We start from the raw sequence: 14,805 nt of genomic DNA on the forward strand, positions 1-14,805 counted from the left end.
TTACTTAAAAGTAGTGCTTTGGGGCTGGCAGGGGCAGATAAATAAACAGTACTTGATCCAGATTTAATCTTCCTGCAAAATCTTGTGTAAATGATCAATCTGTTCCTTTGAGCATCAGGGCTTTTGTCATCTACATTGGTTGGGACTAAGCAAAGGGGGCTAGAGAGTCCCGCAAAGTACAGAAGTGTGGCTCTTCAACATTTGGGTCCTGTCAGGCAGAAACTATCTCTCACTATGACTGATGGGAACCTTGTTCTGTGGTTTGTTTTATGTGTCTCCCCACCACCACCACCACCACTTTAAAGTAAAAACTTGCCAATTCAGGATTCCAGGCCTAGGCACCTGGTACTGCACCCAGACACCATATAAAATTCTGCATGGTGCTTCCAGAGATGCAGAATATTAATTCTTCCTGTTCCATCTGAGTAATGAAAAATTAAAAACAATTCAAAATGGCATCTTCCTTTTTTTCTTTCGACTGATCCTTTCCCACACAGGTTTTGTGTGTATCTTTCCGTGTTAAACACTTTTACAGACTGAGAGATCTGCATGGATGGTCTGATTTACTTGGGTTCCCCCTCCCTTTCTTTTTCCCTAGGGGGTGCTAGTATTATTCAGTGCCACATTCTCAATGACAAAAGACACATATTAACCAAAGACACAAACAACAACGTGGCGTACTGGGACGTGTTGAAGGTAGGTGCCAAGCGACTGGTCAAATATGTGTGATTGGGTTGTCTTGTATTAACTGCTTCTTCATATACAGTGGATTCATGTTTCCCGTGTAGCTTGGATTGGTAGATCCCCTTTAGGATGGGATCCATCAGGTACTGCTTTGGAAGAACAAAAGGGACGTTTGAGGTGGGAACATCTTTTACAGCTGGTTTTTGGCCATTTTTTAATAGTTCATGCTTCTTCATAGCTCTCCATTAGCTTTTGTAAAAAGAGAAGTACTTCCTGATTAAATCAATAAACTCATTAATCCCTTGCTTAAAAACAGAAGCTCTAAATTAGAGCACATTTCTTCCTCTCTCCTTCAAAAAACCACCGTTCCAACCTATCAGGCAGTAAATTACTTCTGAGCAAGTTCCTGGGGAAAGGTCAGTAGCAATGCCTCTTACAGCAGTAATTTACAGTAACTGCTAGAGTGTTTTAAGAGAGCTAGTTTTCCTTGCTTTTTCTTGAAGCCCCATTGGGTGTGTATTTTAAACAAATTGGAAATGTGTGGTTGTATCGCTCAACTGATAGCAAAGCGGCTCCATCAGGGGAACTTGGGTCAATTCCTCTCCTTCCCCCCAAAAAGCTCAACAACTTTGGTCAGTCCAATGGGTAGATCACTGCCGGTTTATTTATAGTGGGAGTAGATCGCAGTCTCTTGGAAGTAGGGCATGTGCCTGCTCTAAAACTATTTTGGAGGATTGCGGACCCGACTTCAAAAGGTTTGGGGACTCAGAGGGCTGCAAGGGAGTGGAAGAAATGTTGAAAGCTGCTTTCCTCCCCATTCCTCTAATGGAGCTCTTTGCTATTGGTCTGAGTGGTGCAATTGGATGCAACTCACCCTAAACATGAGAGAGCATTCAAAACAAACTCTGCCAGGGAGTGCAAGTTTGTTGATGATAAGTGGTACATCTGTGCTGCATAACCTTTTCTGCTGTTGTTGTCTTACATACAGGCATGTAAAGTAGAAGACCTTGGGAAAGTGGACTTTGAAGAAGAAATTAAGAAAAGGTTTAAAATGGTTTACGTGCCAAATTGGTTTTCAGTAGACTTAAAAACCGGGGTAAGGCACACTTTAATTAATTTCAGTGTTGTTGAGGTGATTTATATCTCATCCTTCCTTTGGAGCTCAAGGCAATATATACACACACACACACACACACACACACAATTACATTGTGGCTGTCACCATATATATATATATGGTGACAGCCACAATGTAATTTTTAGAACAGCCCTGTGTGGTGCATTGGGCTGAGACATTGTGGTTAGGAGACTGTGGGCCTCATTAGGCTCTGCAAGGGTCTTACGCACCTTTTTAAAAGGACTTCTACTGGATAAGGTCAAAGGCCCATGTAGTTCAGCATACTGTTCTCACATTCACCACCTGGGTGCCCCTGGGAAGCCTGCAAGCAAGACATGAGCACATCAGCTCTCTCTCCTCTTGTGATACCCAGCATTTGCTATACCAAGACATGCTGCTGAGAGTGGAGGTGGAATATAGCCATCATGGCTAGTAGTCAGTGATAGCCTTGTCCTCCATGAATATTTTAAAGCCACCCAATTCGATGTCGTACACTACATCCTGGAGGAGCAAATTTCATAGTTGAACTGTATGCTTTGTGAAGGAAGTACAGTCGTACCTTGGAAGTCGAAGGGAATCCGTTCCGGAAATCTGTTTGACTTCCAGAACATTTGGAAACCAAAGTGTGAAGCTCCTGCAGCCAATCGGAAGCCCCGTTGGATGTTCGGCTTCCAAATATAGATCGCAAACCAGAACAATCACTTCCAGGTTTGCAGCATTCAGGAGCCAAAACATTTGAGAACTAAGCTGTTTGAAAACCAAGGTATGACTGTCCTGAATCTTTCTGTCCTGAATCTTGCAACGTTCAGCTTAGTTAGATGTTCCCAAGTTCTAGAGAGAGGGAGAAAAACTTCTCCCAAACCACACTATACATAATGTTACACATCTCTTATCATGTACTCCTAGGCTCTCTGTTTTTTTCTAAACAGTTACCGTATTTTTCGCCCTATAGGACGCACTTTTTCCCCTCCAAAAATTAAGGGGAAATGTGTGTGCGTCCTATGGGGCGAATGTAGGCTTTCGCTGAAGCCTGGAGAGCGAGAGGGGTCGGTGCGCACCGACCCTTCTCGCTCTCCAGGCTTCAGGAGAGCCGCAGCGCCAGCCCCACAAGATCGGGGGACAGCGGGGAGGCGGAACGCTGCCATCCCACTGTCTCCCGATGTGGTTTGGAGGCTGACAGCGGGGAGACGCGTGCTTCTCCCCGCCGCCAGCCCCGCAAGCTCCGGGGACAGCGGGGAGGCGCAGCGCGTCTTCCCACTGTCCCCGGACCTGGTCTGCAGGCGGGCGGTGGGGAGAAGAGCGCTTCTCCCCGCTGCCTGCCGTGCAAGCTCCGGGGACAGCTGGGAGGCGCAGCGCATCTTCCCACTGTCCCTGGACCTGGTCTGCAGGCGGGCGGTGGGGAGAAGAGCGCTTCTCCCCGCTGCCTGCCCCGCAAGCTCCGGGGACAGCTGGGAGGCGCAGCGCGTCTTCCAGCTGTCCCCGGACCTGGTCTGAAGGCGGGCGGCGGGGAGAAGAGCGCTTCTCCCCGCTGCCTGCCCCACAAGCGCCTGGGGGGGAAATAATTTTTTCCCCTTTATTTCCCCCCCAAAAAACTTGGTGCGTCCTATGGGCCGAAAAATACGGTACTTCAATTTTAATGTTAAATATATGAAATTGGATTATGCATATTGTATACATGTGTTTCCTGCAAGAGGAAGGGACAAAATGTCTAGGTGCACAAGGAAAAAAAGGGTGTGTTTTAAATTAAGCAGAGGTTAAAGTTGTGTGCAGATACCAGTTTGCAATCTGATGTTCAAGAGAGTCCCAGAGGAAGAGCGGTGGTTTGAAGCACATTGGTCATATGCCTTTGGTTTGAAATGGTAGCTCTCTTGAAAGTAACTAAATATAGTCAAGTACCTCTTTGGAGTCTGCATTGTTAGTTCCAAAAGGTGTGCCAAATTCCTTACACAAGCATTTTTCAATCTCAAAACTTCCTTATCGAATCACCTGTTACTCCCTATGATACCATTTTCCTTTCGGGTTTAAACTGGGCTACAGAGGAAGATCCTTGGCAAAAGCAAGGCTTGACATCACTTCCCATCATCTTCCCTCTCGTTTCTGGCAGGGATCGGATGACCAATCCCCATGGGATTGATAATGATTTTGTTTTTTATTTTCAGCAGCATTAGTGTTTGAAGCCTTTTCTTTTGTTGTTCGCAGTTGAAAATGAGGCACACATTTGTTTGAGAATTTGTATTTAGCATGCTGATGAATACTAATGACTGGAAATGTAGTGAACAACTGTTCAAAGATCTTGCTGTCTGGCCTTGTAAAACTAATACACAGATACTAATGTAATGATGAGATGACAGATGTTGTCATCTGCATGTAATCCTTGTATAATCAAAGTGCGCTTGTCAAAGTTTTCTGTAGGTTTGAATGTGTAGGTTCCGTTCTTAATACAGTATTCATACTGCATTCCTCCCAACGGTCTTGTTTTGACAGATGTTGACAATTACTTTAGATGAGAGTGACTGCTTTGCAGCTTGGGTCTCAGCAAAAGATGCTGGCTTTAGCAGTCCAGATGGCTCTGATCCAAAATGTGAGTGTGCGTTGACATTATTTCATTAAACAACAAAACTCCTTGACCTTACCATGTTTCTGAAAAGTGTATATAAACCTATTGGGCGATCTCCCTACGCCCCGTCAAATGCTCGAGAGATTTTTTTCTTTTTCTTTTTAATTCAGACTTCTTGCTGTGGCGGTTTGTGTTGGCTTGGTTTTCTTTGAAAACTTAACCCTTGCCAGGCTCAAATTGCCTAGCCTGTCTTGGTCCACAGTTCTGCACTCCTTGTAGCAGTGTAATCTGTGAGACTGTCACCAGCTCATCCTCTGCATGGAGTGGAAATTTGGGGCGGTATTCAATGAACTCATTCCATAAGCTCAGGGATTTACACGTCACTCCCTCTTCCTTCCTGCGTGTGTCCAGTGCCCCCCCCCCCATATCTGCTCCAGACGGTTGGGGGAACCCCCTGAACAGATTTAGTGGGGAGGAGGGAGGAGGAAAATCTGTTGCACAAGCTTATATCCTTGCACTGGTGGAGTGAGTTAATTAGCACTTCATTGAATGCAAGCCATTACCCTGATCTTGCAAGCAAACCAGTTTGCAGCATCAGTACTTCAGTTTTCAACAAGTGCCCTTCAGTGAAGGCTCCTTTTGAGCTTTCAATTAGAAAGTATGAACTAAGGTCCGGATCCAAAGAGCTACCTCAGTGCCTACAGGGACCTGAGCCCATCCTGTGGGTTTGCCTCTTTGAATAGCAAAGTCCCGTGCTATATCATAAACCTGCTTTTGAAAGTTCCCTCGGTTTCCAAAGAGGTTTACGTTGGGAGGGGCTGTTTTTCTGCCCAGGAAAACAAGGCAAAACCAGCCCCTGTGGGTATGTGGAACCAGCTGCATGGTTCTTTGGATGGCAGCCTTAAAAATGTCTGTAACTAATACTAATAACATGCTAGTTTTTTAATTAAAAAATTCATTTCTAACTTTTATAAATACCGGCGACAAATTCTTGTTTTCTTTCCCTTCTGTGTTACAAAATGCAGTGAACCTGGGAGGGCTCTTACTGCAAGCTCTCTTAGAGTATTGGCCTAGAACCCACATCAATCCTATGGATGAAGAAGAAAATGAGATGAACCATGGTGAGTGATTCTTTGTGCTGCGTGGAAAGGTTAGACTTTCCTTTCTCTTAGCATATTGGCAATGCCTTCCTGTACGTATAGTAAGCTTTGATACGTAAATACGGAGTATAATCCACACCTGATCCTACTAGCAAGAGAAAAGGTAGCTGGGTGCCAGTTCTCGATCCAGCTTTGTCGCTGGAGACCTAGATAGCCCCAGTGGCTAGAAGCACTTTTCACCAGCTGCAACTGGTATGACAGCTTGGCCACAGCAGTTTTTGTGCAATGGTTAATTCAGGATTGGATTACTGCACCGTGTTCTGTCCGAGGCTTCCCTTGCGCTTGATCCGGAAGCTCCCGCTAGTGCAGAATGCTGCAGCATGGTTGCTAACAGGGGTGAGACCCTGCCAGCATATGAGACATTCTTTCAGAGACCTGCCCGTTTGCTTACAGTTCAAGGTTTTACTATTAGCATATAAAAGCCCTTGGACCAGTTTACTTGCGAGATCACTTTATCTTATGTATACCAATTGACTGCTTCACTCTGCAGAACTGACACTAGTTGCAGGTGCCACGTAATACTTGTTCCACCTTTGTAAGAAATTGATCTTTTAGTGTACTTTGGCCTGCACTTTGGGACTCCCTTCCTATTGACACCACACAGGTACCACTGTACTCCTTTTAGCTCCTTCTAAAACAAAAAAGTTCAGGCAAGACTATCCAGATACATGTGCTAATCTGGTTTTAGCCGATCCTTGATTTTATTTTATTTTATTTTAATGTTTTATTTATTTATTTATTTCCAAATTCTTCTTCTTCTTCTTCTTTTTAATAATATTTTATTATGATTTTCCATAACATTACAAAAAGAAAAAAGAAAAATACAAAAATACAAAGATAAAGAACAATTAAAAACAATTCAATCTTTCATAACATATCTTGCATTCGCTTGTTTCCAGGACCTCCCCTCACCTCCCCTCTTTGTATTCCAGTTCAATTTATTTATTCAGCAAATCCTTTCCCTCTTTACCTTTATCTTTATCGTGCTCTTAATATATTATAACTTTAACTTTTCACCTTTTAACATTCCATTCTTGCATATTCCCTCATACCGTTGTTACTAAAAACCCCTTAACCTCAATCCAACATCATTCTAACATTCATTAATTTTGCAATATTTCTGTAGATAGTCTTTAAATTTCTTCCAATTTTTTTATTTTAATGTTTTAATTAGTTGTTTTTAACTGTTTTTGCTCATGATTTTGTTTTATTCTTTTTGTAGATTGCTTTGAGGCTTTAAGCGGTGCATAAATCTTGTAAAGTAAAAGAAAAATGAAACGAATTTCCTAAATATCTTTTGGTGATGAAAATGGAACATGCTTGTTTTGAATTGAATTACTACTGTGTGGTCTTCTTACTGTGTGTGGTCCATTTCTCCCCTTCCTATAATAGTGAACGGCGAGCAGGAGAACAGAGTACAAAAAGGAAACGGATACTTCCAAGTGCCACCGCACACGCCAGTTATTTTTGGCGAAGCTGGAGGACGCACTTTGTTCAGGTACAAAAATTCTGAAAAAGAATTCTGGGGGTGTTGGGGTGGAGAGAGGAGCACGCCTGCCGTCTCATGTTTAGGTTACTGGCTTATTGGTTGTAAACCGTGTGACCGGATTTGGAAAAGCAAACGATGAGCAAACTTGAATTCTTTGATAGTGCCACTTAGTGACAGTGCCATGACTCCAATCTCACCTCTGCCATTAGATGGCCTTAGGGAAGCCACAGACAGTCAGCTTGTCCATCTGCCATAGGGGATCTATGTTCACAGGGTTGTTTTAAGGACCACTAAGAAAATACCGTATTTTTCGCTCTATAACACGCACCCGACCATAACGCGCACATAGTTTTTAGAGGAGGAAAATCCGTAGGCATGCCACCTGTAGGCATTCGCTCCATGTCCACAGACATTTCCCTTTACTTCCTAGGAGGAGAAAAGTGAGTGTTATGGTGCAAAAAATACGGTATATAATAAGCATCATTACCTTTTAAACCCAAAGCAAGTTGATTGTCAAGGGGCACGTTCCTCTCTTCAAATGTCCTTTATTTTCTCTGCATATAAACTGTGAAGGAGCAAGGCATGTTTTCATAAATTGTCTCAAGGAGTTTAAACGCTTTATTAAGATATTGTTCATGGTGCCATCCCAAAGGCTCACACCCTTTCTCACTACACAAGAAGTCAAGAATGAGTTCTCCTCCTGTGCTCCCATGTCAGAAGGCAGACCATTCCTCACGAGGTAAGAAGTGGCCCCAACCACTCTCCCCAATCGTCTTGACACCTAATTGGAGATCAGCGGTTTTGCAGCCTCCTAGGAAGCAAATTTCCCCTCTTATGAAATACTATTTCTGATCCGCACAATTTGTGCGGTGGGGAGAACTCCTTAATTCCCCCCCCCAAGCAGTAGGAGAGGCATGGGAATTAGTTTGCCTCTCAGTGGCCACCCCCCCTCTGTAGCAGGAACCATGAAGGGACATCTTAGGAAAGCAAGTTGTCACTGGAAGGGCTTTCAGTGGCAAGGCTGATCAGCTAATCAGCTGATGGTCTGGACTTGCTCTGTGCTCCAGAGAGCTCCCAGCTAGCAAAAGTTAGTAAAGGTAGTAGATGAGAATACTTGATCCCAGATCCCAGTGGGGTGGACCCCATCAGGTAAGGAGAGGAAGGCAGAGGGAAGCCAAGGTTTTATCCATTCATTAGCATCTATGTCCATTCTGCTGCATTGAAGAAAGGGGGCTATTCTGTTAAAGAATGCTACCCTTTGGTTTTTGTGATCAAAAGCTAGTCTGTCCCACTGAAGGATTTGTCACAGGAGAATACCGGTTCATTTATGATACCCCAAGTGTTTTTCTTTCTTTTTTTGCATGCCCTGCTTGGCTACTTATTTATTTTAGGACTCCCTGGGGGATATCTTGTTCACCTTTAACTGTTGGTTTTTGTTTTATCTCTTACACTGGTACCTAGCCATGCAGATGGACTTTAGGTGCAGGCTAACAGTTGAAGAATTCCTTAGGCTCTAAGAAGCCAAAATTAGAATCTGTGGAGTGGGACCCTTCCTCCCTTCTTGATACCACATTTTATGTGCTGTCTTCTTACATACCACAGGAGTTAACCCATTCCTGACCAAGAAGGAAAATATATGATTAGACTTAACCTTGCTCTTTGTCCTAAAAGTTGACGTCCCTTCAAGGTATTGTAGTAAGGTGAGGCAGTTGGTAGTTCTGGACTGGATTTTAATTGCCTGAGCTAAGGAAGCGAATTCAGACATGTAACTTAAAGCGTTTTCAACTATAATTCAATGCAGGACATGTGCCACTAGCCGCGGGCACAAATTCATCCCAGTATGTCTTAAAACACATTTGCCTTTGTCTATCAGACTATATACCTTGTTACTTCCAATGGTATTTCCTTGTTTCCATACACTTGCTGTTGATTTTTGTGCAGAGATGACATCTTAAAGGATTCTTTCCCACCCACCCTCATTAATCTATCAATGTACCATGTTTTGAAACTCTTTCCAATTAGGTTGCTATGTCGGGATTCCGGGGGTGAGACTGAATCCATGCTCCTTAACGAAACAGTGCCACAATGGGTAATTGACATCACTGTGGATGTAAGTTTCTCTTCAATATTCCAGACTTGCAGGAAAGAGAGAGAATCTAGGGCAGCCTTCTCTAAGCTGGTTTTGGACTACAACTCCAGTGGGGCTGGTGGGAGTTGTAGACCAAACTGGTCTAGAGTTTTGCTCTTAATTAAAAATAAAATAAAAAATTGGCTGTTAAGAGCCACGTTTCTGTTTCAGGTACGTGGAATATGCTGAGATCATTTTGCAGGTTTAAAAAGGATGCGTCTTATTTACAGCTTTAGTTGTGATTTTATTTCTCTTGTTTCCTTATCCGAAAGTAAACAAAATGATTTCAGTTGCTGAGTTGTGCTTAAACTGGCAGGAATGCTGCTGAAATTTCTCTTGTGACTAACTAAGGCAGTGAAACATTGTTTAGTTTTAGCTATAAAAAAAGAACAAGCTGGGGAACAATGACATAGAAAAACTCATGCAAATGAGAAGATTAATTTATCATTTAAGGAGTAAGTAAATGTGCTTGTTACAGTTTCTACTTTTTTTTATTTTGTAGAAGAATATGCCAAAATTTAATAAGATTCCTTTCTACCTCCAACCTCATTCCTCTTCTGGAGCAAAAACGTTAAAGAAGTAAGTATATAAAATAAATTACGAAACTGCTCTTGGTTTCCAGGAGCATGGAATAATGAGCCACAATCGGCTAAGACTTCGTGTCTCAGCCACAAATGCACTTTGTTTCCACAGGGATCGACTGTCAGCCAGTGACATGTTGCAAGTTAGGAAGGTGATGGAGCATGTTTATGAAAAAATAATAAATCTGGACAATGAATCTCAGACAACTAGCTCTTCCAATAATGAAAAGGCCGGGGAACAAGAAAAAGAGGAGGACATTGCTGTTTTAGCAGAAGAGAAAATTGAACTTCTGTGCCAGGACCAGGTATCCCCATTGCCTACCTTTCTGGTGGTTTTAAGAATTCAGTGGAGTGGACACAACTTTGCACGCCATTCTGAGTTCCTTAGAAGAAAGGCAGGATATGTTGGCTGGTGGGGGGGGGGCAGGTCTTGAAGTCCTATGAAATGATTTTGGAGAAGAAGAAAAGCCGGGGTTATGTTGGTGGCATTGGAGCACACATAACCTGTCACATTCTGAGAATTCAAAAACGGGCTCAAACCACAACAGTTTCGCTTTTGTCCTGAATAACTGTGTTGTCTCCCAGTGGTTGAAATTATCCACTGCTCCAGGGTGGGAGAAGATTCTCCGGTGGGTACCAACACCTCACTTTACATGTCTTCTTGCAGTAGAGAGCCTCAACCATCAAGCAGGAGGAAACGACCCAAAAAGGGGTTCCCTGGCAAATTCCCTCTTGTAAAATTAATTTGGAGTCCCAAAGGCACTCAGAGAACTGCTTTGAAATCCTCAAGTAGAGTTCCTCGGTCTCACACAAGTTGTTAGTAGACAAGGTGTGGTGTCCGACAGCCCCTGTCAGTACATTTCTCATACTGCAAAGTATTTTCATTTACCGTATTTTTCGTTCTATAGGACGCACATTTTCCCCTCCAAAAATTAAGGGGAAATGTGTGTGCGTCCTATAGAGCGAATGCAGGCTGCGCCGCTAAGCCCAAAGCCAGAACAGGAAGACGGAGCACTGCGGAGCGCTCCGTCTCGCTGTTCTAGCTTGGGGATGGCTGCGCGCAAGGCCTCTCCAGGGCAGTGGGGTGCCTTCACCCCGCTGTCCTGCAGAGGCTAGCAAGGCTGTTCCCAAGCCAGAGCAGCGAGGCGGAGGGCTCCGTCTCGCTGTTCTAGCTTGGGGATGGCTGCGCGCACAGCCTCTCCAGGGCAGCGGGGTGCCTTCATCCTGCTGTCCTGCAGAGGCTAGCAGGGGTGCTGCGCTCCAAAGGCTTCAGGGATCTTTGAGGCTGGCGGTGGGGGAAAGCAGCGATTCCCCCCACCGCCAGCCCCACAAGCTCTGGTGAATGTACCTTGAACGCACCTTGTTTTAGAGGGGGAAAACAAGAAAAACATTTTTTCCCCTGTTCTCCCCCTCCTATGGTCCGGTGCGTCCAATGGAGCGAAAAATACGGTAATTGCGTGCTTTAAAAACGATGGTTCATCTTCCTTGGCTGCCATGATGCAAGTTCCATTTTGAATAAGGTGTGAACTTTACTCCAAGAGTCTTAAAGTTTACATTCATCGATGGCTATTAGGAAGCAATTTGTGCTTTGCTACCTTAAAGCAGACTTGGGAATCTGAATGCTTTTGAACGTCCTCTGGGTCATGTAATGTAGCCGAAATAGGCAGCCTGAACAGAAAAAGCCTGTCATAAAGAAGGTGATGTTTGCAAAGCCCCAACAGCCTATGTACCTGGGTGATTGCTGAATTTGGGGACTTCTGGCACATAAAATGAGATGCTGTGGCCAAAATTTGGGCTGCAGTCCTAGCACAAGCCTTCTAATGGCTGACAGGGAAATAAAAGACGCATGCTTGAGAGGGGAGCCACGTGGATATTTGCTTCTTTCATAACAGATGGTGGGATATAGAATCATAGAGTTGGAAGGGACCCTAAGTATCACCTAGTCAAACCCCCTGCAAGGCAAAAATATGCAGCTGTCCCTTATGGAGATCGAACCTGCAACCTTGGTGTTATCAGCACCACTAATCATCTGAGCTATCTTGAGGCCTGTGCCTGTATGCCTAGGTACATACAGGTGTACCATCCGAGAGATGCTTAAGGGGGCGGGGGAGGGAGGGAGAGAATGGATGTCTATATGTGCCAGGGAATAAAAACTTAAGAGGGATCAGAATCTGATGGAAAAACCCAATTGGTTTTGTGTGAACAGGTATTGGATCCAAATATGGACCTTCGAACCGTCAAACACTTCATATGGAAGAGTGGTGGCGACTTGACTCTCCACTACCGCCAGAAGTCGACGTGAGCCAAGTGGCGGGCCCAACCGGTTTATTAACTTACTTGAGCTTCCTGTCCTGGTTCCAGCTGTAGCGCTCTAGAAGCCGACTGAAACCCTAAGGTAGATCTGACACTTCTAATGCCTCAGTGTGGACAGAATCTACTTGAATTGAAGTGACTAATAAATCTGTAATATAGACAAATCTCTATGACCTAAAACTAAAGCCTGTCCTTACCAAGGTACAAGTGGGAGTGGCATGAGAAGCCCTTGCGTGGTTCCTGTTTTGTGAGGTGTACAGCAACCAGGTGATCCAGTGCAGCTGTCTGTTGGGGGGGGGGTTCTTATTTCGGTTTTCATTTCCAAGGTTTTATCATACCGTCATCCGCTCAAGCTTGTTGTGAAAAAGGTTTCTCAGCCCTGTTGCTAAACTCGTTCACCGTGTAAAAAACTGCATGTGCTGTACTTTGTTAATACATTCCATGTAAACAGTGCATACTTTTTCATGAAGAGTCAATTTTGGCCACTTCTCGAGACAGATTTCCTAGAGAAGACAACGCTATTGTACAGTTGAGTAAAACAGTCTCTGTAACGTAAGCCAAAAGGGTTAAATCCCTTGAGGCTTGTTGATTGTCTATCAGCTGTGATCGGAGCAAAAATCAGTAGATTGTGTGATAATAGGGTCAGTACAATGGTGCAGTGCATCATAATGGAATATTTCAAGCCCTTTAACTAGAGTTTTAAAAATGTAACTTCTGTAGTTCCGTTTTCCCCCCTAAGGTGGCTCATTGATCACAATTCCAAGCAATTGTGCTCTGCGTTTTAACATCGTGGCGCATTCTAGAAACTTGTAGTAATAGTCATGATGGGGGGGAAAGGAGTTGCAGATTTTCCTCCTATGGTTTTTATATGCATTTTTTGGATGTTTTTGTTGATGTTGCAAGCTGTATACAGCTTAGCTTTTCTTTTCAACCATTTCTTAAAAAGAAAAAATACATTTTACAGCTTTTTCATATTCTCATACTCTTGTAGAATCTAACTTATTGTAAGCGGGAGCAGGGGAACACTTCGATCTTCTGGGCAAGAAAAGCTGAGTTTGAATTCAAAGTTCAACTGGAAAACAAACATCCCGATAACAAAATATTGTAAAGTGGTTTTTATTTGAAACAGAAGCACAAGTGCCTTTTTAAAAGAGGCAGTATAGTAAAGTTAGGTCCCTGCCTGCTAGATGAGCACTCCTCTCTTCCTTAATGGTGGCAGCTAGATGTAAGCTATAGCCTGCAAAACATCTTGGTTTTACTTCACTGTTGAAAGACAACTGGTAAGCCCTAATGCCAGCACTTTTTTTGCAGCATGGGAGCTGCTTAAAACTGAGCAACATGCAGGCCGGTGGCATGCTTTTAATACTTCCCATGTCATCTGGTAATTATCCAACAAATGAATGTTGCACCAACCAAGTGGAAAATATCCAGAGTCTGATACTTACGAGTCATTTGACTGCCTTTTATGGGTGTTTCGAGGATTATGTGTCCTCCCCCCACCCTCCCACGCCAACTGTGGTAGAAAGACAAAATGCAACATTACAGCACCTTTTGGATATTTCCCTCTTAGCTTTTGTCTTGGGGTGGTTGAGTACCCCATGGAGCACTTGCTTTTATACACATCAGATTGTCAAAGCAACTGCCATGTTACAAAAAGATAAGCTTTGGGTTGTCCCTAAACCATTGTCGCTTGTGCTCCAGACGACACGAAGCACTGCTCTAAACAAGATCTGGTTAGAAATTAAGCTTGCATGCGCCTTTCCCATCTTGACATCATTTTCCATTTGTAAATCCCATTTGTGTGTACAGCAATCTAGTTTGCCACAACTGTGCTACACTGCACACTTTAGTGAAGTTGGTAAATTCATTGGTTAAACAACTGTAAATTTGTCCTGAATTGATTAATATTGGAGAGGGGCTTTGTTCTTATCGACCTAATTTTAAATTTTGTGCTCTCCATGTCTTCATTGAAAGTTAACTTTAACTCTCCCCTCTTCCTCTCCCTTTTGTGTGTGTTTTTAAAAAATCAGCCAAGATTCTAAACTTTTTATTTTCTACAATCCCAGCAATGTAGTTTCAGGAAAGGTTGACAGAGGGCCTGTAATGCCAAAAGGATGAACATGTATTGAACAATTGTATAGAAATAATAATAAAAAACTTTAGCTAACATTCCTAAGCAGCTTTGGTCATTTTTGTTTTAAATATGTGATCATAAATTCCTTGGCCAGGTATTGCCAGAAAGCTCTTCAAAGTTCCTGAAACCAAAATTAGCGCACAGAACTGTGGACCTTTTGCACACTTGCCCTGTCAACTGCACCACTGTCTCAGATATGTATATATATTAAGAGGATTTCTGCTTGGTCCTCATGTCAGCCTACAAAGTTGGTCTCTGTGCTGCTTTTTTCGGTTGTGTTTGAGCACTAGCTATGCAGGCAGAAGGTCCCAGGTCCAGTCTCTGGCATCTTTACATAGATTGGGAAAGACCCAACAATCTCAGGAGAGCTGCTGCTTGTCTGTGTTGACAAATACTAAACTCAACAACTGGGACTATCCATTTTTTTTGTTCTTCAGTAGTGGAGGAAGAGGATCCTGTGTGGGTTGTCAGTGCCCAGCTCTCCACTGGCAGGAAGTCAAACTTTCAAGGGGTATGCCTGGTGGGCAACCCCCATAGCAGTTCAACTGCAGGTCACTCTTTGCCAGGGCCCCCTGGGTGGGTGGCTCTTTTGGGCATCACATCCCATTTCACCAGGAGCACAGCTACCTCAACCGTTTTTTG

The 14,805-nt window shown here is 43.6% G+C and overlaps 1 protein-coding gene across 1 annotated transcript in view; it reads left to right on the forward strand.

Annotated features, from left to right (window-relative positions):
• Positions 1-14,198, forward strand: part of WDR48 (WD repeat domain 48) — a 33,289-nt gene extending 19,091 nt beyond the window's left edge. Inside the window, exons 11-19 of the mRNA XM_083406374.1 lie at positions 599-696; positions 1,673-1,780; positions 4,286-4,382; positions 5,384-5,479; positions 6,911-7,016; positions 9,030-9,117; positions 9,638-9,714; positions 9,829-10,021; positions 11,923-14,198. Coding sequence (XP_083262500.1) covers positions 599-696; positions 1,673-1,780; positions 4,286-4,382; positions 5,384-5,479; positions 6,911-7,016; positions 9,030-9,117; positions 9,638-9,714; positions 9,829-10,021; positions 11,923-12,018 — 959 coding nt within the window. The 3' untranslated portion in view covers positions 12,019-14,198. The remainder of the gene's footprint in view (positions 1-598; positions 697-1,672; positions 1,781-4,285; positions 4,383-5,383; positions 5,480-6,910; positions 7,017-9,029; positions 9,118-9,637; positions 9,715-9,828; positions 10,022-11,922) is intronic.
• The last annotated feature ends 607 nt before the right edge of the window (positions 14,199-14,805 follow it).

Source organism: Podarcis tiliguerta (genome assembly GCF_965153285.1).
Source record: "Podarcis tiliguerta genome assembly, chromosome: 12".
NCBI lineage: Eukaryota > Metazoa > Chordata > Lepidosauria > Squamata > Lacertidae > Podarcis > Podarcis tiliguerta.